General features: G+C 46.1%; 1 protein-coding gene across 1 annotated transcript in view; it reads left to right on the forward strand.

The window, feature by feature from the left end:
• The first annotated feature begins 3,041 nt into the window (after positions 1 to 3,041).
• RMDN3 (regulator of microtubule dynamics 3) overlaps positions 3,042 to 21,835 on the forward strand; it is a 41,336-nt gene continuing 22,542 nt past the window's right edge. The window contains exons 1-6 of the mRNA XM_075711905.1: positions 3,042 to 3,237; positions 5,138 to 5,333; positions 5,997 to 6,143; positions 10,254 to 10,521; positions 12,143 to 12,245; positions 13,330 to 13,390. Of these exons, the coding sequence (XP_075568020.1) occupies positions 3,042 to 3,237; positions 5,138 to 5,333; positions 5,997 to 6,143; positions 10,254 to 10,521; positions 12,143 to 12,245; positions 13,330 to 13,390 (971 nt within the window). The remainder of the gene's footprint in view (positions 3,238 to 5,137; positions 5,334 to 5,996; positions 6,144 to 10,253; positions 10,522 to 12,142; positions 12,246 to 13,329; positions 13,391 to 21,835) is intronic.

Raw genomic sequence — 21,835 nt, forward strand, 5'->3', positions numbered from 1 at the left:
GCCGCTGGCTGTGTCTGGCTGCAAGGAGAAGTCCCCGGAGGTTGTGGTGCAAAGCTGACGCAATGGTGGTGGTCGTTACCTGCGGCCGCCGCTGAGAAGCCCTGTACTTGGGACACAGTAATAAAAAAATATGTTTAATCCAGCTTTTTAGCTACTAATGAATACGCTGCAGAGGGTGTTAAAGGAGTCACTAGTTCTCCTTCGGCTGTTGCAGAAAAAGGCATTTCTGGTTTCGGTAAAAGAAGCGATTTTGTACAGACCACAGGTTTGGGGGATCACACCGGAACTGTAACTGCCCCACGCATCCACTGCATTTCCCGTAAAATGGAGAAATTCAAACCCCAAGGGCTCGGGCTGATTCCCTGGCCATTCCTGTCCTCTTCGCCTTACACAGAGTCCATTGCCACCTAAACCACCGCAGCCAACCCAAGAACCGGCGGCTCTTGACACGCCCCGTACCACGACAAGTCCCATGAACGGGTCGCTCGCTAAAATAACCATTTTCCACTCCCGCTACGTCACCCAGCAGCTTTGGGCTTCCCTGAATACCTTGGGGTTTGTACATTTGCTCCTGGAAGCTGTCAACCCCCCAGCCAGCCAAGAGGGAGGTTTGGGACATTCCCTGTTTTACTGCAGTCCTGTTGCTGCTCCCGGAGCGGGGCAGCGTCCTTCGGGCCGTGTTTCCAGTCCCAGAGCTCGCATTAAAAGGGTTGATATTCCAAGAGCATCGCGCTTAATGACAGCTCGATGCGCGTAACAGCCATTGCCTTTCCTCTTTACAGTGTCCCCAGGACTCAAGAGGTCGCTGATCCGCAGCGTTGGGTCTTTGCAACCTGTTGGCTTTGGTCCCGCTCCGGGGGATGGAGCCGTGGACTCGTTTTTACGAGGAAGCAGTGGGTTTCATACCACGCTGTGATGCTGCATGGGAGAAATAGAGGCTTTCCCCCATAGAGCTGAAGATAAAAAAACTCCACAGCTCCCTTTTGCTTCTCGAGGAGCCTCGGTTGCGGCATGGCCAGCCCCGTCCTTCCCCAACCAGCAATTTCCTCAACGGCCCATGGTTTTACCCCCCTGCCTACAACCCCAGCAAAAAAAATTCATGACGAAATGGCATGGGACGTTATCACCGCGTTACCCCCGGCAGCGATCCCCGCTGCTGTTACCGGGTGGTTTAATGACAATGACAAAAACGCCGGCGCAATCTGGGGGCTCGTTTGCGGGGCTGGCACGTTTGGAGACAAAAAGGACTGATTTAATTACTGAGCATCAAATTAATTGCCGACCATCAGATGCAAGGGGGATTTCGGATCCACCTACCCACCAGCGTGCGGTTGTTTTCCGCTGGTATAAAGGGGTTAAAGGAGAAAGCCAAGCAGCTCTTCTTTCCGGAAATTATTTCTTTCAAAAAGCTTGGGTTTATCACTTCCATTGAGGCGCGATGGGGAACAACAACAACGAGGCCGGGGCGTGGTGTCGGTCCGATACCATCTTTAATATCCGCGGGAGCAGGAGCTGGGCCGCACGACACAACCGCGCCAAGAAATTCAGCCCGCTGCCTCCACGCCCGCGTCAAGGGGTTGCCAGCGCAGCCACGTCCCCGGGGCTGTTGCCCGTCAGTCGGACAGGAGGGGGACAGGTCACCAGGTGACAGCGGGTGACGAGCCAGCGGCGGTTGTGGCGTTTCTCCCGCCACAGGTGGAGCTGTAAGTGCAGGTGCAGATGTGGGTGTAGGTGTATGTGCAGGTATAGGTGTAGGTATAGATGCAGGTGCAGGTATGGGTGCAGGTGTAGGTGCGGGTACAGGTGGAGCTGCATGTGTAGGTGCAGGTGCATGTAGAGGTGCAGGCATAATTAGGCATAGGGGCAAGTACAGGTATAGGTGCAGGTGTAGGTACAGGTGTAGGTGCAGGTGTAGGTGCATGTGCAGATACAGGTATGGGTGCAGGTGTAGGTGCAGGTACGGGTGCAGGTGTAGGTGCAGCTACGGGTGCAGGTGTAGGTGCAGCTACAGGTGTAGGTACAGGTGCATGTGCAGGTATGGGTAGAGGTACAGGTACAGGTGTCAGTACAGGTATGGGTGCAGATGTTGGTGCAGGTGTCGGTGCAGGTACAAGTAGGGGTGCAGGTACAGGTGCAGGTGTCCGTGCAGGTGTCGGTACAGGTGCAGGTGCCAGTATGGGTACAGGTACAGGTATGGGTGCCAGTACGGGTGCAGGTGTCGGTATGGGTGCAGATGTCGGTACAGGTACAGGTATGGGTGCAGGTGTCGGTACAGGTGCAGGTGTCGGTACAGGTACAGGTATGGGTACGGGTGCAGGTGTCGGTACAGGTACAGGTGCAGGTGTCAGTACAGGTATGGGTGCAGGTGTTGGTGCAGGTGTCGGTACAGGTACAGGTACGGGTACAGGTACAGGTGTCGGTACAGGTATAGGTACGGGTACAGGTATGGGTGCAGGTACGGGTGCAGGTGTCGGTGCAGGTGTCCGTACAGGTGTCGGTACAGGTACAGGTACAGGTACGGGTACAGGTGTCGATGCAGGTGTTGGTGCAGGTGTCGGTACAGGTACAGGTACGGGTGCAGGTGTCGGTACAGGTACAGGTACGGGTACAGGTACAGGTACAGGTGCCGGTGCAGGTGTCGGTACGGGTGCAGGTGTCAGTGCCGGTGCAGGTGTCGGTACAGGTACGGGTACAGGTACGGGTACAGGTACAGGTGCCGGTGCAGGTGTCGGTACGGGTGCAGGTGTCAGTGCCGGTACAGGTACAGGTGCCGGTGCAGGTGCCGGTGCAGGTGTCGGTACAGGTACGGGTACAGGTACGGGTGCCGGTGCAGGCGTAATTCGGCGGAGGGCACGCGCAGGTACAACCAGGCGCGAGCGCGGGCGCCGCCTTGGCGGCCTCGTGACGTCACAGGGGGCGCTCCCTGGCGCCGGGCCGGGCCCTCGGTCGCGGGCCGATGACGCCGCCGCCCGCCATAGGGCGCCTCCCTCCGCGCGTCATCGCGGCGCGCCGCGCGGGCCGGCAGGCGGGGGGGGGGGGGCATGGCGCGGCCCGGTGCCGAGCGGCTGGCGCTGGGGCTGGGGCTGGCGCTGGGCGCGGCGGCGGGCGCCGGCCTGGGCCTGCTCTGGGTGCTGCGGCGGCGGCGCGGGCGGCTGTGGCGGCGGGACGGCGGGCGGCAGGCGGAGGCCGCGGGGCGCTGGAGCCAGGGTAGGAGGGCAGCGCCGGGCCGAAGCGGGGGCGGGGGCGGGGGCCCAGCGGCCCTCCCGGGCGGGCCTGGGCCTCGGCGCGTCCCGCCCGGCCGGGGCCTGCCCCTGCTCCCCCGCGGTGCCTTTACACCTGGCTTTGAAGGCGCTGCCTGCGGCCGGCCGGGGCTGCCGGCGCCGCTTCTGCTCTAGGCCCGCCCTCGCCCTGTGGCTGCGAGAGCGGGTGTGAAGCCTTCACTCTGCCCGCTCCCTGCCAGCTCTGAGGGGGGTCGCAGTTCTGGGCCGTTCGGAAGGCCGGTGCGGAAGCCTGAGCTCGCTTGTGCGTATCCAAGTGCGCGCAGAACTGCGGGAACCGAGAGCGAAGCCGCGTTTGTTCGTAGCGACTGCTCGGGTTTGTAAAACCGCAGCGGCGGTGCAGAGGGCTGAGCAGGCGCCGGGCGCTTCCCTTCCGTGATACGTATAGTTCCATAGGCTGGGTTTAAAAAACAAAGTTACTTACAGGGAGGAACTTTTACTTGAATATCAGGGTGTCTGAAGGCTTGTCTTTGCCCCTGCGTTGGGGCAGGAGTGCTTTGTGAACGGTGTTTTAATCTGTGATGCTGCAAAACCAGGTTTTAGGTGCTTGTGCCTCAATATTTTCCTGCTGCGCTGCAAGCGGCAAATACCAGACGAGCACCGCAGCAGCAACAGGAGCGGACGCACCTGTGTGACTTTGAGAGGCGGCTTTGGTAGGCTGGCGACTCGCTGCAGTAAATGCCTGCCCCTGGGTGCTGGCCGTGTATCCTAGAAGGAATCTGTTCATCCGGGTTCACGGGAATTCAGCCTGAAACAGGAGGCCCGTAGCAGAGCAAAGCAAGCAGCGTGATTTCTGAGAAGCAAGAGTAGGGAAAAGATGACAGCACTTCTTTATTTAAGAGAATTTAGATTTTTGTCACTGAGTTTAGATGCATTAACGGGATACTCTGGAAGATGAGGCCTTCGTTTCTGCAGATCTGGCTGCTTTTCTGAGAGTGATTCTCTTCTGTTGTTCGTATAAAAAGAGTATTCTTTCTTAAATAGTTGACTTAACTGGTAGTATGTTTGTTTATAATATTTATGAGCTTTCAGGAAAACGCATTTAAAGTCCACAGATGTAGATCTGTTCTTGCATGCTGCTTGATCATGCTACGTCTGATCCTGCTACACCTGGAAGAAGATTTAAGGGTCAGACAGGCTGGTGAAGGTTCTCGATGCTCAGTCCAAGGCAGTGATGCATCTTGATGACTGAACTGCTGAAACCCGAAGTCTCCTCTTTGGGTTTCTGTAGGGTGTTTTTTTCCTTGAATAAGAATAGAGGGGAGTTTGTGGGTTTTTGTGGGGTTTTTTCTTTTTGGTGGGGTTTTTTTAATAGGTCTTTTTTGGCCAAGATTAGCTTCTATTGGCCTTGTTCATTGTCACATGTTATCTTGTAAGCTGGTTGCTTTCCTGGCTGATGGCCTCCCCAGGTGATCACAATTCAGGAGAAGAGCAGAGTGTAGTTTTTCACTGTGATGTTAATACAGAATTGTGTAGAATAGGAATTAAATTAATTTGCGGTAAGGACTTTAAAAAAAAAAAAAAGCAGCAGTTTCCTTATCTACAGTAGTATTTGTGATACTCAGTATGGATTTTGCTCTTTTTAAAACAAATTTTGCAAGGGGATTTTTACAGAAGCGTAGTTAAAAGAGTTTTATTTACCCCTAATTGCTGTTGCAAATCTGTTAAGCGTGGCTAGGTGCTGGTGTCGGAGAAGGGAGCGGTAAACCAGTTGAGGAACCCAAAACCTCAGGTCAGGCAGCAATACTTGAGACCAAGCCTCATGTCCTCCATCTTCTGAAAACAATATTGTACTAAGATTTCCCGTGCACAATCCTTTCCCATTTGCATCTAATGAACTTTTTCTCCTCTTGTTTAAGTCATGCCCAGAGTGCCGGTTCCTGTAGAGGCGGGAGATGGTGCTGTGTACACACCTCTCCTAACACACGACGTGCAGGTGGATGTGCTGGAGCGCCTTGACTTCGTGTTAAGAAACATTTCGGAGCTAAGAAAAGAAGTGGAGGAGCTACGAAACAGCCTGCAGCACTTAGCTGCAGAAATCGTTGGTGAAGTCAGGTATCGACACTGCCCCTTTCTGGCTTTTTCTACTGTTGCACATGTTCACTCCATAGCCGTGACTGAGTGTGTTAAATTTGAAATCCAAAAGTGGAAAAAGTGTCTCTCTGGTTTCCACTGGCATTACATCTTGACCTCCAGTGAGGTTAATGTGAACAAAAATTGTATGTTTAGCCAGGGTTGTTTTTTTTCTTACGGAGTATTAAGTAGCGACGCTTGCTTCATATTCTAGACTGGGAAGGTTATTTGTTCTGTAAATGTTTGCCTCTTGTTACTGCTATTTTTTCTCCGATTGCTGCCAACTGTAGGTAACTTTTGATATAGAATAAAGGGTCCTATATTCTGCAAGACACTTCAGGATTCCTTTGTCTTTGTTCTTTGAAGAAGTCGGAGGAATGCATGTGATATGTTTATCCTTTTGTATATGGATTGCATATATGAGTTGTATATGGACCAAGACTGTGGTCGGACTTGCTTTAACTGTAGAATATGATGTTTGCTGTATGGTAGCGGGATGCTTGTATAAGCAAGAGCAAGTCACCTTGTGAATTCTTTGGATATAGAGTGAATTGGATAGAATCTGCTGGAGAGGAGAAGGGAAGCGAAATAGCAGACATTTCCCTGTCAAATGTGTATTTGTTTCTCTTTTTGCCTTCCACAAAGGTCCCATCTGGAAGAAACCCAGAAGGTAACTCGCCGGAGGCGGTTTCTGTTTCCTAGAGAAAGAAGTGATTCCGTAGGCTCCGGTTCAATTTATTTCACAGCCAGCTCGGGAACAGCCAATACGGACGATGGAGAAAGTGAAGGAGGGTAAGCAGAGCACCGGGTTAGAAACAGCTTTTACGGGCTTTGGCGCCCGGTTACTTACGCCTGAGCAGTTTATAACATAGAGGAAGGGATTTTTTTTTTTTCCCCACTAGGTGTCTGTCATCCTGTTTTTATTTGCTTTTATTACAGTAAGTCTACTACTGCCAGGGCCAGGCTGAGAGAAGTGCAACGATTCCGTCTTTTAGAGAAAGGAGGGAAAGAAGGAAAAACCCCATAGTTTCTGAGGGTTTTTTAAGCAATAATTTGATTAGGGATCCTTGCAGGAAGAAGGGAAGTAGAAGTCCAGCCTGGGACTTGAGTGAGAGAGTTTATAAATAAAATTTCCATACAATAATATATTTTAGAATGTCTGGAAAACTGGAGAAAATATATTCCAATTAACTAAAATGTCTTTGGCTAGGGTATTTCTTACGGATTGTTCTCAGTGCGTCACACTGAGTTGCCTTGCTTAAATTCTTAAAAGCAGGTGAAAACTGCAGTATATTTTAAGAACAACGGTAAAAATTACAATGTAGATGCAAGTACTGTGATATTAGGTAGAAAGCAAGAGGTCTACTGCATATATGTATGTGACTGCCGCCTTTCTGATGAAACGCTTCTCTTCTGTGCCTTAATCAGACGAATTCTGTCGCTTTTGAGGTATGCAGGTGTGTTGGAAAGCACGCAGCGCTGGCCGTATATGTTTTCCGAGGGAAGTTGAAATTAAATGTAATTTAAAGAGAGACATTTGGACGCCATCATCTTAAAGGTCTTTTCCAACCTAACTGACTTTACGATTCCAAGTGAATTGTAGCACTGAGAGCAAGGCAGGCAGAATTTGGGCACGGCATGCTGTTCGGTAGCAGCTAAATGACCCGGCAGCTGGTGCGGGATGACACCGGGTAGCGCGGGTTGTAATCGCGGGACAAAGCAGCCATTACTGTAGCAGCCTCCTAGAGCAAAGGGCACGGATCTGCAGGAAAGCAGGCTTTGTGGCTGCCCTAAAACCGTGTCATTTTAGTATTTTATCTTCAGTAGCTGGAATTGGTGAAGCAGGAAAGCGCTGATGTGATCTCATTCAGGTTATAGAACTGCTTCGTTCATCTGAATGGGGGGTTTGTCTGAAAGCAAAATTAGGGAGTAAGTGATTCATGATGGTGTAATAGGTAACAAGGCTGCATAACAAATTTTAAAACTATATAGTCGGTTCAGAAGACAAGACCTTGCTGTCTAGGTAGTAACAGATGCATCAAGTCATCAGGGTGCCGGTGTATTTTGTAAAGCATGCTGAAGAGGATGGTCTTTTTCAAGAGGTACCAGCCCTAGGTGTCATCTGATCGTCAGAAAATCTTATGTCATGAGAGAGGCCGACAGCAATTCTAAGGTTTGAGAAGGCATCCTCCTTAGGGGACCTCAAGCGAACTGTGCAGCAGGGATGTATTTTACTGCAAAACCTCATAACTTTATTGGGAACCTAGGGATCGCTGGAGGAGCTCTTACATTTTATTTAAAATCTGTAATTAGGTTTAATGACCAGTGTGGAGAATTAGCGCATAAGCAGCTCTCATCTGATTTAGAAAAAATTCTAGTAGTATATAATTTCTCACTCTGGTGTATGTCCTATACAAATAGGTATAATATTAGTCTGTTCAGGACCAGCTGCCTTTAGTATGCAATATCATCTTTTAGAGATGTGAATACTAGAATTTTCTAGTAGAAAATTAGTGTAGGAAATGTAAATTTTGGAAAAGACTATTTAAGCTTTTTAGCAGCCACTGGGAAGAAGAATGAGACTATTCTCAGCAGATAAATTTCAGCTGTGTATTCATTTCTGGCAATTGTATTCTTTTAATGAAATTAAGAAAGAACTCACATTTCAGCTTTATTTTGTAAACCACATGGACATAAGCATCTTCTCCGATTTCATATACAATTCACAAAAATAATCACGAGCTTTCAGGAGCCCAGAGGTCTTGGGCTGCTTGATTTCTCTATATTGCTTTAGCACTGCGTTGGTCTTTGGGCTTCTTTGCCTCCTCTTTCCATGTGCTTTTTTGTTCCAGATAGTATGTTTTCATTTTTGTTCAGGATGTGTGCTAGCCAGAGGCCTCAACATACTAAAGCATTTAAGAACTTTCCATCATCGTAAGCTCGAGAAAACAGGCTGATAACATCTAAATCCCTCAATCTTCCTCAAAACTCCGAGTTTATGAAGTTATATACGGTATTACTTGTCTTTTTAAACTGGCAGCATCTTATATGAGCTGTCTTGGAGAAAACACATTTTTGTGGTGGAGGAAAAACGTGTATAGGAGCCATCCACCGCTGCCTGTTTTTAAAGTCCATCTTGTGTTGCAGGAGCCTTCAGTGTGGAAAGTGGTTTTCAGCTGAAGTACTGAAGTCTTTGCAGCTGCCAGTGAAATGTCGTGGTGAGACAGTATCACAGCTGCGTAGCTCACAACTGTGCTGCGTAGTAGGTTAGGATAGGAAATAAGACAATTTGAGGAGTTTGTGTTTAAGTACCAAAACCGAGGTAGTCTAGAGAATTAATAATATCACTAATCTTAAGAAAATATCAAGAAATGGAGCCTTTAACCTGAAACGGAGCCCTGCCAGTGTCACCTACCACCATGTTGCTACATTATCCGTTAATTTAGTGCTGCCTATGCAATCTTCAGCATGTCTTCTCGTAGTGCTTGCTTTCCTGGCTTTGCAGTGATAAGCCTGACCGTTACTTTATTTCTTGTCTTAAAGTGTTTCAGTGCAAAGTAGGGCGTTTTTAAATTTATGGATGAGAGCTGGAGGCTGTGGTGAGCAAGGGTATTTGTTTACCCTTTACGAGAGAGGGAAACGCTTGAGCGTTATTGATGGTTCTCAGCAAATTGAAGCTTCGATAGCCAAATGTGTCTTGTTATCTATGCGTGGCCAAATTACTGCAACTGCTTTCTTCAGATATGGACTTTGGTCGTGTATCTTTGTCTCCAGACAAAGGCAGCTTCACATGCAGAGCGCTCGGCCCTCCCTCGGAGGGGATATTCAGCCAGGACAAAAGGGAGTGCAGCTGTAGTTCCCGAATGTCACCCCGCTGCAACGACTTGTCGTTCCAGCAGAACTCGTAAAGCCCAGCGCTGAAGCAGCTTGCTTCAGGAAGAGAGCGTTCTAGTCAGATAAACCAACAAAATCCGAATACAAAAGTGCACAACTCGGTGACTGGCTGGCTCGCCTGTATTCTTCAGTTAAGAGCTTGCAGACAAATGTGAGGGAGACAGATAGAGAGTCTTCTTTAAAAAGAAATTAGTTCTGTAAGCAGACACCCCGCTGCAGTGGTGTCAGTCAATATATAATGCCGTTGTAAATTTCCAGCTTAGGTGCCTGAATATGACTTGGGGGGAGTTTAATTTTAGCCATTTTCAGAAACTTTGCTCTGAGCTTTATCCTGGCTCATTCGACTAATTTAGCAGCTAATCATTGCCTGGGTTTTTGTACCTGTGGTGTCTTTTTGTGGCTCATCTGCTGTCTCCTTGCTGGACTTCTTGCTCATGTGAAGTGCAAGCACCTTTTCACATGTCAGTGTGAACAAGCTGCTTCGTATTCAGCGCTCAGACCAGATGATGGAGGTACTAGATATTGCCAAATCAGCTGTTGTGTGTGAAAATTACTCGAACAGGCAAAAAACCTCAGGTTATATTTTCCACATGGGTGAGCATGTCGGATTTTTTAGTTGAAATTCTCTTTTATAATCCATACATTTAACTGAATTGTCCTGGCTCTGGTTTTAGTTGTTTAATTCTCTTACATTGAAGTTAGAAGGCCTAAGAGAAGCTGTTGCGGTGTGCAGGTGGGATGTGGACACTTGTGACTGAGTTCTACTCAACTTTTGGGGGCCTTCCTTCCTCAGCTTTTTGAGGTTGTGTATATTACATGAGAAATAATCATTGGTGTGTTACTTGAGACACTTGGATTGTACGGTGTTCTCCAGGATAAACTAAGATACTCCTCTTCCTCTGTTAGGAAGAGTTGTTTTTTCTGTACCGCACGTATAAAACTGTCATAGGCTGCACAGCATCTCCTCAAACTAATTTTGCGTTGCGGGTATTTTTTTTTTTCTCAAAGGTACACCACAGCCAACGCCGAGTCTGATTACGACCGGGAGTCCGAGAGAGAGAGCGAAGAAGCGGAAGACGAAGTGAGCTGTGAAACAGTGAGAACAGCGCGACGGGATTCCCTGGATCTTGTCAACGAGGATGAAACGCATTTAATCTTAGATTCCTCGCTAGAGGAAGGACTGGGTCAGCTACTGCAGCAGGCTGACCGCTTGCACAACGGAGATGAGCAGGAAAAGAGAGAGGGATTCCAGCTGCTGCTGAATAATAAACTGGCGGTAAAGGTTGCCTTTTTATGTTTTTCCAGCAGTGATTTGTGTGTTCAGCTAAATAGCTGGGGAAGAGGAAATTGCATATCTTAGCAGGGTCCAGGTCCTACACAGCAACTGGGCCAGCTTCCAGTGGCCCCCTTCCTCAGGAGCAGCTTGGGAGCGGGCCGAAGGCCAAAATCATTCGGCCTACAGCAGCAGCCAGTTCCCAGTCACTTTCTGTCTTGGAACTCTGCGTCTCGTCATGTCATCACTCTCCCTGAGCGAATTCCGTGAATTTACGCTGTACGTGTGTAAAATAACAGTACTGTGTGTATACAGTCGACTCGGCAAATGCCTTGAGAGCGTTCACCTCGTTGCACGTGCAGTGGCTCGGTCCGTATTCAGGAAACGCGGTCTTTCCGAGGACTGCCCAGCGCGTGTGTGCGCTGGTTCGTGGGATGAGGAAGTTGCGTGTTCAAACAGAAGGGTTAGGCAAATTACATGCGTTATAGTTAATGAGATTAAAAACCTGGATGGCGCAGGTGTTCTGCAACCTTGAAGAATGCGTCTTTTTCCAGCGTACGGGCGACGTGAGTTGGTCCCCTGGTTTGGTGAACGTCGGCGCTGCCCTCGAGGTGTGGGAACGTGGCAAGGGGCAGTGGCGGTTTGGCCCCAGCTGTTGCAGATGGCTGGCTCATGCCTCTGGCCACCCGCAGCGGATGCGCCCAGCATTGAAAGGTGCCCTGCTGCAGCTGTCGCGACCCGCAGCAGCCGGTGCAGGCGTGCCCGTGCCTGCTGCGGTTGCGCCGTCAGCCTCTCTTAGTGTTTAGCCAAGTGCTGCATAGCCAGCAAAGAAAACCTTTTGGGTTACCAGCCTTTTACAAAGCAAAACCTTTTTGGCTCCTGTATTTCCAGGAGGAGCAGAAGGAAAGAAAGAACAGATAACTTGATCAGGTCTAATTTCAAGTAGATTGGTTTTTTCCTTCCCACCAGGAAGAAATGACAGGCCTGTTGGCTCCCGAAATTCTCTTGCATGCTTTCTGGTGATTCTCCCACTTTTTTTTTTAATTACAATACCATTGCAAAAGAAGCCCGACTGTTAGGTGGTTGTGCTTTAATTTTCTTTTTTTTTTTTTTTTTTTGGAAATAAGTCTGAGTTTGTCAGAACATAGCTGCTTCAAATTCAGCAGTACACCTACAGTACTGTCCCAGGTTTAAGAATGAGGCAGGCTGTGAAACTGTTCGAATGCGGACTGAAGCATGAAAAAAGTAAAATTCAGTTTGTGAATTTTAATGAAAGTGGTGAGGTTTAGGGTGATTCCCGCCCGCCCCGCAGTGTTTTGGGGCTAGCGGGGGCTGCTGAAGAGCTGACCCCAGTATGGCCTTTGAGGTGGAGGGGCTCCGTGTTAGAAGGTGGCAGCGATTAGACCTGTACCGGTGGCGTAGCACCGTAAGCTTAGTTATAAATTTGGCCATCTAGTTTGCTCTTTGTGGTTCTGCTTCAGTTCTTGTAGAGTTGGGGCCTTTGATGGTTTCAGAAAACGTCTGTGTGACTTTGAGTATACGTCCCCACTTGATTTTTCTTTCTCGTGCTCTTTGTCAGTAGCAGAATGGGTCTTGATACGTAACATTTATGTTTTTACTGCAGTATGCAGACCAGAAAGACTTCCTTTGGCGCCTGGCCCGAGCACACAGCGATATGTGCGAAATCACAGATGACACAGATGAGAAGAGATCGTACGCGTCTGATGGTAAGGAGTCGTGTGTTTGGGGCAAAGGAAGGGGGACGTTCAACGCTGACGTTACACTTCAGATTTATAAACCCTACGCTTGCAAACAATGTGGTGGATTTTTTTCTTTCCTTGTAATCTTTTTTTTTTTTAGTGAGTAGCTACCAGTGCTGCGGTGGTATGTGTTTAAAATTTTTGCTTTCCGAAAGACAGTCTAAGTAGACCAAGGGCTAGTTAAAGGTGTAAAATTTTGTTTCTCATATCTATCATCCATATCCTCTGTGGTATTAAAATAAAGAAGTTTTTGCTGTAAGGCATTTAATTTTTTGTGTTGCTAACGGGTGCAGATTAAAAAAAAAAAAATTTTTAAATGTGTGTTTACTTAGAGGAATCAGTTTAGTTTCATTCCCTCATTCTTCCCTGTCTCGAATGTGGTTTGTTTGCAAGATTGTAGACGGGTCAGAATAAAACAAAAAAAATCATCTTTGTTAGAGTTAAGATGTGTAACAAAAGATACTATTCTAAATAATGTCTGTCCTGTTTATTATGCACATAACTATAGTTAGACAGTTATAGTATTAACTAATATAATTGTTCTTTTCTGGAAATCAGTGTAGCCATTTAGAACATGAAATTTTAAGTTTTATTTTGATAGTCCTTTTAGCCTTCAACAGGCACTTAGTTTTTAGCTTTTCGAGACCGCAGGTTGTTGGAGGAGAGAGGGGGAAGTGGGGCGGGCCCTCGACGTGGGGCTGTGAAATGCATCGGAACGAAAGCACTGCCAGCTCTGGCTGACTCTTCCTCACGTGGCGTGGAAGGCGTTTGCGTTATAGATGACTGCGTCCGAATGAGGTGAAGCCGTGTTGACAGGTCAACACAATTTGCTACTGAACTACAAATCTGCCTGATCTCTGACTGGTCTTGGATGTTCCGTACCGCTGCAAGAGTATGAAATTATTTACGGGACATTTTCAAGCCAAATCTATTATAAAATTAACAAATATATGACTTTTATGCCATTCTGTTATTGTACGCGGACAACCTCAGAGAAGGAAGTTAAGAGAGAAAGTGGCTGAATTTCTTACCTCTGACCGCTTATTTGCAGGGAAGGAAGAGCTAGAAATTGCCTTACAGAAATGGGATCAGAGTGCTGAGTGCCATCAATGGTATGTAACTTTTTACTTCTTGCTTTTAAGAAGCATAGGAAGGGGACTTTGGAGATTGTTGTGAGCTGACTGGCATTTAAAAACTTAAAAATAATTAAAAAAAAAGAGCTTATTTTCTCTAACTTGGAGTATACTACATTGGTGTTATTTTCTGTAAAAAGCCATTTTTAACTGCTTTGGTTAATTGGCATAAGTAATGGTTTGACAGACGATAAGTTTGGTTGCGATTACAGTAATAAACTTTGCTTGCTTACGCCAATTTAATTATGAATTTCTCTCCGAGACGAGATGACCAGAAAAGTTCTTGAGGAAAAGCTCAAAAATAGAATAATGAACTTCTTTGGATACTAAGAACAGGTTGTATCAAGGCTTTTGTAAGTCTGCACCTCAAAAGTCGACGAACTTCGGTGGTGGTGAAGGATGAACTTCCAGCAGCTTGGAGAAGCAAGCTGTTGGCAAAACGAGTCGGAGGTGAATGAGCGCACTGAGCCCCGTTTGGTGTTCACCAGGCTAAATTTAGCAGGCTGCGTGTTCTTTGGGCTGCCTGTAGCTTAAGCGCGTATATTTTGAAGAGGTGAAGGGAAGTGTCTTTAGAAGCTTTCCTGGGAATTGTGCAGTTTCCCGTTCCGACAGTGGTTTGCTCAGCAGCTGGCTTTTGGGCCATGTGGGCGCCTGGGCGGGATGCTGCGGGCGTCTTGGCGCAGAAAGGAGCCGCGCGGCGTCGGCAGCGCCGTTGATCGTGCAGACCCTGGGAAAACGCGTGTCGCAGCGCCCCGTTCTGCGCGGGGCGTAGCTGGGCTGCCAAGGACTGTTTCGCGCAGGTAGCTTGCAGAAAGCTGCTTCCTGAGTTTGAGAGCTCAGTGCGGTGAGGCTCGCTCTTCTCTTTCGCGAGTCCCCCGTTTCCTTTGGCCCCTTTTCACGGAATCACAGAATCACAGAATGGTTTGGGTTGGAAGGGACCTCTGAAGATCATCTAGTCCATCATATCTTACACTTAGCACAATTTCCCCTTCATTAACACAGCATTTGGACATCTCTCAGTCTCTACCAGTTACGTTCATAAATTGCAGGGCATTCCCCCCCTTCTGCAAATGGCAAACCGAGATACAGAAAGCTAAGTGGCACCTCTGAAAACATAAAAAGGTGACTACAGTAGAGCACAGAGCTTCACCCCAGTAATGTGGCACGCTCTCTGTGCTTTTTCTTAAACTGGCTCACAAGATAAAAGTTAAGTTCTTGAAGCCTCACTTTAATGCATTCTGTCACACAGAATGTTTGAAAGGAGATTTATTGATACTATAGAAAATGGTTTGTAGCTTTTTGAGTCTGTAAAAAAATTTCTTAAAAACAAAGCCATAAAAGGTCTGATTCTGTGAGCCATAAGGTTGTGGTTCAGCCCCCTGCAGAGCAGCGTGAGCATCCTTCGAAGCCAAGCTCACAGCCAGCCGCACAGCTGCGGGGGCAAAGTCTTAAGAGTTACGTATTAAATGTGAATGAGGCTTTTCCTTTGTGTTCCTCCAGCATCCTTGGGTTGATCGTCGGGTTTTACTCCGTTACCAACGTTTGGATAATGCTGTTGCGCAGAGCTTGCTTTACGTCAAGAGGTGATGTATTTGCCTCAATCAGCTAGGCCTGTGAGCGTGGGCTTAGTGCTGTGCCAATGTTCTTACATTTATGTCTTAATTCTGGAGTAAGTAGAAACGTCATTCTTATCAGACAGCCTTTTATAGTCTTTTGGAGAGTGTCTTCTGGCCTGGCACTGCTGTGTTCTGCTCATGGGATGCTGCTTGTCACTCTGCAAAGCACTCTGGCTTTGGAATGAATTGAGACAGCAGCATATGGCTTTTTCTTTTTTTTTTTTTTTAAAAACAAAGATTTTTTTTTTTTTTTTCCTCCTTGATAAAAGATGAAACGATCTGCAGTTTAGCCAAGCAAGGTGTTCCATGTTCGTATAAATGCTGCAGCTGGTTAGGATTTCAGTAAGGGGGTGGGCAAGACCTTGCTCTCTTCAGCAGCCTGAACGAACAGGCTTTGGTTGCAACTCGCGTATGGGATTGAAATGATTGCTCTCCTTTTTTAAAAAGGACCAAAAGAGAGTTTGTAGAGTGGTACAGATATTTGTAGAGGTAAGGGAATACACTTTTCTGGTATTCCGGTGAATTCCTTGATGAACAGTGTTTATCAGCAGTTAGTGTGAAGGACTGACAACACATAAAATAGACTAAAAGAGAAATTATTTTTTTAATGGAAATTATTGGGAAAACAGGATGCTGAATATCTTTACCAAACAAGATCTGCGCTCTTCCGAGATGAGTAAATTTATTTGGAGGATCGGTTTGGACTACTGGCATCTAAATAAATGCCTTTATCATCTTGAGAAGGCTGTGTATGTTAGCTCTTAGTAATGAATTGCTGTCCTCAATTGAAGCTTTGATATGAAGGAAGAGTACTGGGATAGACAATGTGACTCATCTCTAGCAGATCATGGTGTCTGGCTTTGGCTGCTGGTTTCAGATCTTGAAGGAATGGGGTTTTAGTCGCCAGGTTGAGTCTTAAAGTTTGTAAGCCACTTTGATACTTGATCGTTTGATATTTTACAAAGCGAGGTTCTACTTCAGGGTATAATATTGATAGCTTTGTAATTCAGAGTTGAGAGCGTGCAGAAGTAATGGCTGTAATGTGACGTGTGGTCACGTGTCTGCAGTAGAAAATCTCCAGCCTTTTGAGCTGAGCTGTTCTCAGCGCCTCTGTTACAAACTGTGCCCCCTCTTCCCTCAGCGCTTTTGGTGAAAGAGTGCGCGGTTCTTGTCCGATTGGAGCTCGCTCTTTTCCAACAGGCGTAAGGCTTCTGCACATCTACATCTTGCTTTTAATTCTAGAGAGCAGCTGGAGAGAGGGCAGCTGGAGAAAGGAAATAGCAGAGCAGCATGTGGGAGGCATGGGATTTATTGGAAATGAATGTGTAACTACCTTTATCAGCCACAGGAATAATTATTTTCTGCCATGAATAGAACAGGAAATTATTCCCTTTCCAGCTGTGTATGGGTCATGGGATGGTCACAAGCTGTTTTAATTGCAGTCTCTTTTTATGTTAATTAATATTGCCCTGGGAAAAAAAATATTGTTGAGGAAATGATGCTTAATACATGAAAAGATACATGTGTATATATATAAAAAATGTAGGATAAAACATAGTTCTGAAAGACATTATAGGTTGTCTTCCCTTTACTCGAGTAATGGGCACGTTGCTCAGAATTACATTGAGTTCACCATGCTGTCTGTGGTAGCAATGTTTAGGAAAACTTAAAAAAAAAAAAATTGAATATGATCACTTTCCATCATCGTGCCATCCTTGCCTCCGGCAGGGAGAAGCGCGGGGTGAGTTCATAGCGCATGACGGAGCTGTCCTCCGTGAGTTGGTGTAATCTTGTTTTAACCACTCGGTTCCTTCCGTTTCCATACCATCCTCTGGTACAAGTCCCATAATATAACATGCTCTGTGTAAGGAAAAAAAAAAGGCCCCCCAAAAACCCCCAGACCTGCTTACTCTCTTTGAAATTACCAGTAGAGGTTTTAAAGCTTTTTTGGTTTTGATTTGATGCCCTAGCTCTTGGTTTATGGAGAAGTGAACAGAGAATGATTATTCACACTTCCTCTATAAAGTAGTTTTATTCTGTCGTATTTCACTCTTTAGTATCTGTTTCCCTTGCTGAAGAATCCTAACCTTTTATTATCTCTTTTCATAGGGAATCATTTTATTCTCTCTCATCACCCATGTTGTCTTATTCTCTTTCACCATATCTTTTTGCAGACAAAAGTACGGGAATTCACTGCAGAACACAGGCTGTGGGAGGAGCACAGACTTGTGTAATGCTGATGTGATGGTCCTTTTCATTCTTACTTCCATATACAGTAGTCGACATTGTCTTTCTCTTTTCCACAACTTACTAAATGAGCATTTTAATAGAAACATTCCCAGGGATTTTAATGTCTCTTCTGTGTGATACAGGCTGTGTGAAGCCTGTGATTGTGTAGGTATCATTAGGGCTGCGTTTTTCCCTGCGTGCATTATTTCATGTTGACTGTAATTTTCCATTTTATCAATTGTCACTTATTGCTTATGGAGTACTTAAGATGCAGTTGTGCTGGGTTTAGGTGCTTATTCATTGTTGTCTGTGCTGCATTATTTGCTTCTGTTGCACAAACCATTCCCTGTTTTATTGGCTTTAAGGTGTGATGCTTGTCAAGCAAGACAGAAGATGCTTTGCATGCAGTCATTGTTGCGAGTAAAACCTTTCTTTCCCCCTCTCTCGGTGCCTCGTAGTCATTGCAGTAATGACTGACATTTTGAAGCAACAAAGAAAGAAAATAACTTTGCGAACGAGAAGGGTTTTCTGAGTGCTGGCGAAGGCAACGCTGAGCGGAGCGTGACTGGCTGCAGCTTCGGAGCGTTCTGTGGCTGGATGGTTTGAAGGCTTTGGCAGCGTGATAGTAAGTGGTTTCTCAAGAATGATAGAGAAAGCAGTAAGTGTCTGGGACTGTGTCTGGACTAGCTTTGGGATCTGCCCAAATATGAAGGAGAGTCCTTTCATGGATCTCTTGGGTCTTCTTGACGTTAGATTTGGTACAAAGCTGTTATTGTAGTCAGCTGGTCCCAAGAGAGCCACATCCACAGAGCTGGTCGAAACAGAACTGGGATTTGATCAGAGCTGCACAGACAAGCCAGGCTTTGTGCAGCGGGACTGATCTCTGGCTGTGCGTTCCTTGCAGGCACCGCTTAGGAATGTAGAAACGAGTGAGAGTTGCGCTGGGCTTCCGATGTATTTGGTACCTTTAGAATAGATCTGTGTATTGTAGGCTGACTGGTATTATACCAAGTATTCTAATGCCTATATACTCCTGTCTTATAATTACCTGATTCTTAGTTTTGATACAGACATCAAAGTCATTCTGTGCTTTAACTGTAAAAGATCTCTGAACAGGCAGATATTATGTCCAACTAAATTGCTTACTCCCTTAGCTTGATTTCAGCTCATGAATAGGAGGACAGAGCAAGTTCGCAGGTCTGTTCTCGCTTGCTTTTAAGGATGGGTGGAAGAGGCATCCATCGTTGCACAAACCCGCACGTTTTGCTGCTTAGACATGAATATGTGACATCCTCACACACGAAGTGAGAGAAACAGTCATGGCCTTGTTAGAATTCCCTGTCCGTTTTGGTGTGGCTGTGCCGCTCGCAGCGCAACTGTGAGCACGTAACAGCAGCTTTAGGGATCAGGAATGGATAGCGAGCTGTGTGTTTGCCTTGGCTTCAACTCCTGTTGTTGGAAGAAACATTGGAAGTACAACCAGAGCAGTGGGGGATTTCAGGGGTCCATCTGGGAAAAATTTTGCAGGTGCTGTATTAGCAGCTTTTGTTCGAGTTGAATATTTCACACTGGAAATTAAATGCTATTTGCTGACTGCTGAAAGCGGTCATTGCAGAAGAAGTAATAAGCTTTGGCCCTCTTGAAGATATTATATATGTTATAGAGAAGCAGGAGGAGGATGCGTTCTTGGGTTGGATGAGCCTCTGAAATGCGCCCTCTCTTCTAAAGAGTCTGTCGCTTTGGTGGAGCATCTTGCACACTTGATAGCCCCTGAGTTGTGTGCCAGCCCTTTTAGATTCTGTTGGTACATCCGGTTGTCCGTGGGTAGATACCAGTTTTTTGAAAAATGACAGCATCCCGGATATGACTTGAAAATAGCTTTAATTTTAACAACTGGCAGTGTTTCAGGATTTAACTCTTCATGGATTACTGCCCAGATCTGGCCAATTTTGAGCTGTGTCTGGATTTGAGCTGAGCATTTCCTGTTCCCCAGGTGACTTAAACAGACAAGTTACTGACAATATAGATTAGGGGCAGAAGCAACTACAGCGAATAGGAATAGGCGTTAGAAGATATTTCAGAACTTGGAGGAGGAAAACCAGCATGCAGCTAGAGCGGCCTGATAGCATCCCCCTGACTCAGGAGGGTGCCTCCCTTCATCAGGGGTGTTGGGAGCCTGAAACATCTCCACGTCCCGAGCCACGGAGGCTCTGAGAGTGGGAACACCGGAGAGGAGCCAAGGAAGAGAAAGTACTGAAAAGTGTGAGCCGCGGACAAAAGAGATCTCAGCAGGGATCAATATTCCCTCCTCATCTTGGAAGTAGTGAAGTAACTTGGCATTTACAGTCTGTGGGTTGCTTTTTATTTGTTAGGCATAAAGAAAAGAGAAGTTCTGAGAACTGAGATCTTAAGAGTATGAGTATGTCAGTAGAAAGCTCTCGTAGCACAGTTGATAATGCTACAAATGTGGAAAACAACTCATGTACTACAGAAGGCTTCATTTTGCAGCTCTTCTCGTCAGTGTTGACGCAGGTGACACCTTCCTTGAAAGCACTAGTAGTTCCTGCAGTCTTTTTTTTATAGTTTGGACGTCGTGCCCAGGTACGTCCAGGCTCTTTGCCGGTAGCTCTTGGGAGGACAGCTGAAACTGCAAGTCTTCTGAGTAATACCAGAGGTTTAAATAAGCATGAGGTCACTCCATAAAATTGTATGTTCCACACAATAAATACCATTTGTATCTTCAGACCTCACTGGGGATGAATACATTTTCTTCTACGAAGAGAACGCATATGGCCCTTTCCTACCACCTCCCGAGGCAGACTGGAGATCTTCAGCAGATAAAACCAACATAGCAACAGAACAAAATTGAAGACACGTTTTGTGTCCCAGCTGAAGTAGCTAATGAAGATTTTAACATTTTTGGGATTAAGGAAAGATGGATTGTGGTGGAGGTAGAGAGGGGGGTATTTCAGCCTTTCTTTCCTGTGGCAGTCGTTTGAATTTTGACTTAAATCACTAATGAAAATTAACTTTGGTTCCAGCCATGTGTCTGAGTAAACTCCTTACTAGCTAACACATAACTTAACGTATTTGCCAGGTCTCCTTGGAACCTGAATATGTTTACAGGAATGTTAATTCAGTATGAAACAGAGCACTGATCCAGAGAAGTGTTTGGTTTCAGTGTTTAAGGAATCAAGAACACAGAGTTGGGAGGGACCTCTGGAAAGTCATCTGGCTCATCTTGCAGCGGTGCATGCCAGGTATACCGAAACTGTCCCTGATCCCTAAAAACTCCTAGTGATGGGGCTTGTCCTGTCCCCTTCTCTCCCCTTTCGCCTGTTTTATCAAGTAGTGTATTTAATTACATGGATATAATACATATATATGTAATATATATAACTATATGGATTTTTCCTGATACCAACCTCAGCTTTGTTTTTACTTCTATCCCCTCTAGACATGGAAAACAAGTTTAACATAAGCAACTATTTGTAAGAGAATACAGTAGCTGTTGTATTCATCCGATATTTTGAAAGAAAGCAGACTTATTTGTCACGACCTTTTGGTGTGGTGGTGTTCTGCAAACCTCCTATTCTCATTATTGTCTTACGGACTCTATCCAGCTCGTCCTTTTTTTTTTTTTTTTTTCCTTTTAATTTATTACTCAAAAACTGTATATAGTACTTTAGCTGAGGCTTGCTAGTACAGCATCATATTATTGCCTTGGGTGGCTTATGATCTATTGTAACCCTTAAATTTGACTGTCTGCAGCCACCCCCCCCATTAACTGATGAATTTTCTAGCATATGCTAGTCTGCAGCCTATTTAAATCTAATCTCTCCTATATTACCCAACTTAATGGAGTTATTTAATAGCGTCAGTGGTGTTGTCAGGGGATTTTTTTTGCCACTCCATTCAATACCCATTTGTTCAGAGTAATTTTCAAAGAACAGTTAATTGTGGAAAAATTAGGGTAGAGACTCGGGTAATTTATTCACTCCAAAACAAAGTCATGTTCCTTCTGATGGGTACTTTTCAAAACAGCTTAGACAGACCTCCAGCGATGAACCTCCCACGTTCACCCTTCTGTGAACCGCGAATCAGCTTTGTAGCAGTTACAGCTATGCCGCGTTTCCTCTGCTTGCTTACAGGAATTTCCCAAAAAGGATGCTAGCGATCCTAAAGCTTAAGATACATCGGTCTGTCTGGTTTGTCCTCGCTCGTTTCTCTGAAAGCAGGAGATTTAGATCACTTTGACACTTCGTTCTTGTCTCTCTTGTTGGAAAGACTGGGAAATCAAGTTGCTAGGAACTTCTGCATCCCGTATGTATTAAGGTTGAGGTTTTGCTGGTTTGGTGGGGGGGGCGTTTTGAGAGCTTGTTGCTGAGACCTTGCGACTGCATTAACCAACAATTCATTGATAGTGGCTGGTGCAAAGCACAGAAATTAAAGACAGCCATGAGCTTCTGAGCAGATTTTCTGTCTGTACCTGGAAGCATTTTTGAGCGATGGTCTGAATTCATCCTGAGATTCCTAGGGTTGCACTTTTCTGTCTTCCAAGTTGAGAGTGATACTATTT

Source organism: Pelecanus crispus, chromosome 6 (assembly GCF_030463565.1).
Source record: "Pelecanus crispus isolate bPelCri1 chromosome 6, bPelCri1.pri, whole genome shotgun sequence".
Classification (NCBI taxonomy): domain Eukaryota; kingdom Metazoa; phylum Chordata; class Aves; order Pelecaniformes; family Pelecanidae; genus Pelecanus; species Pelecanus crispus.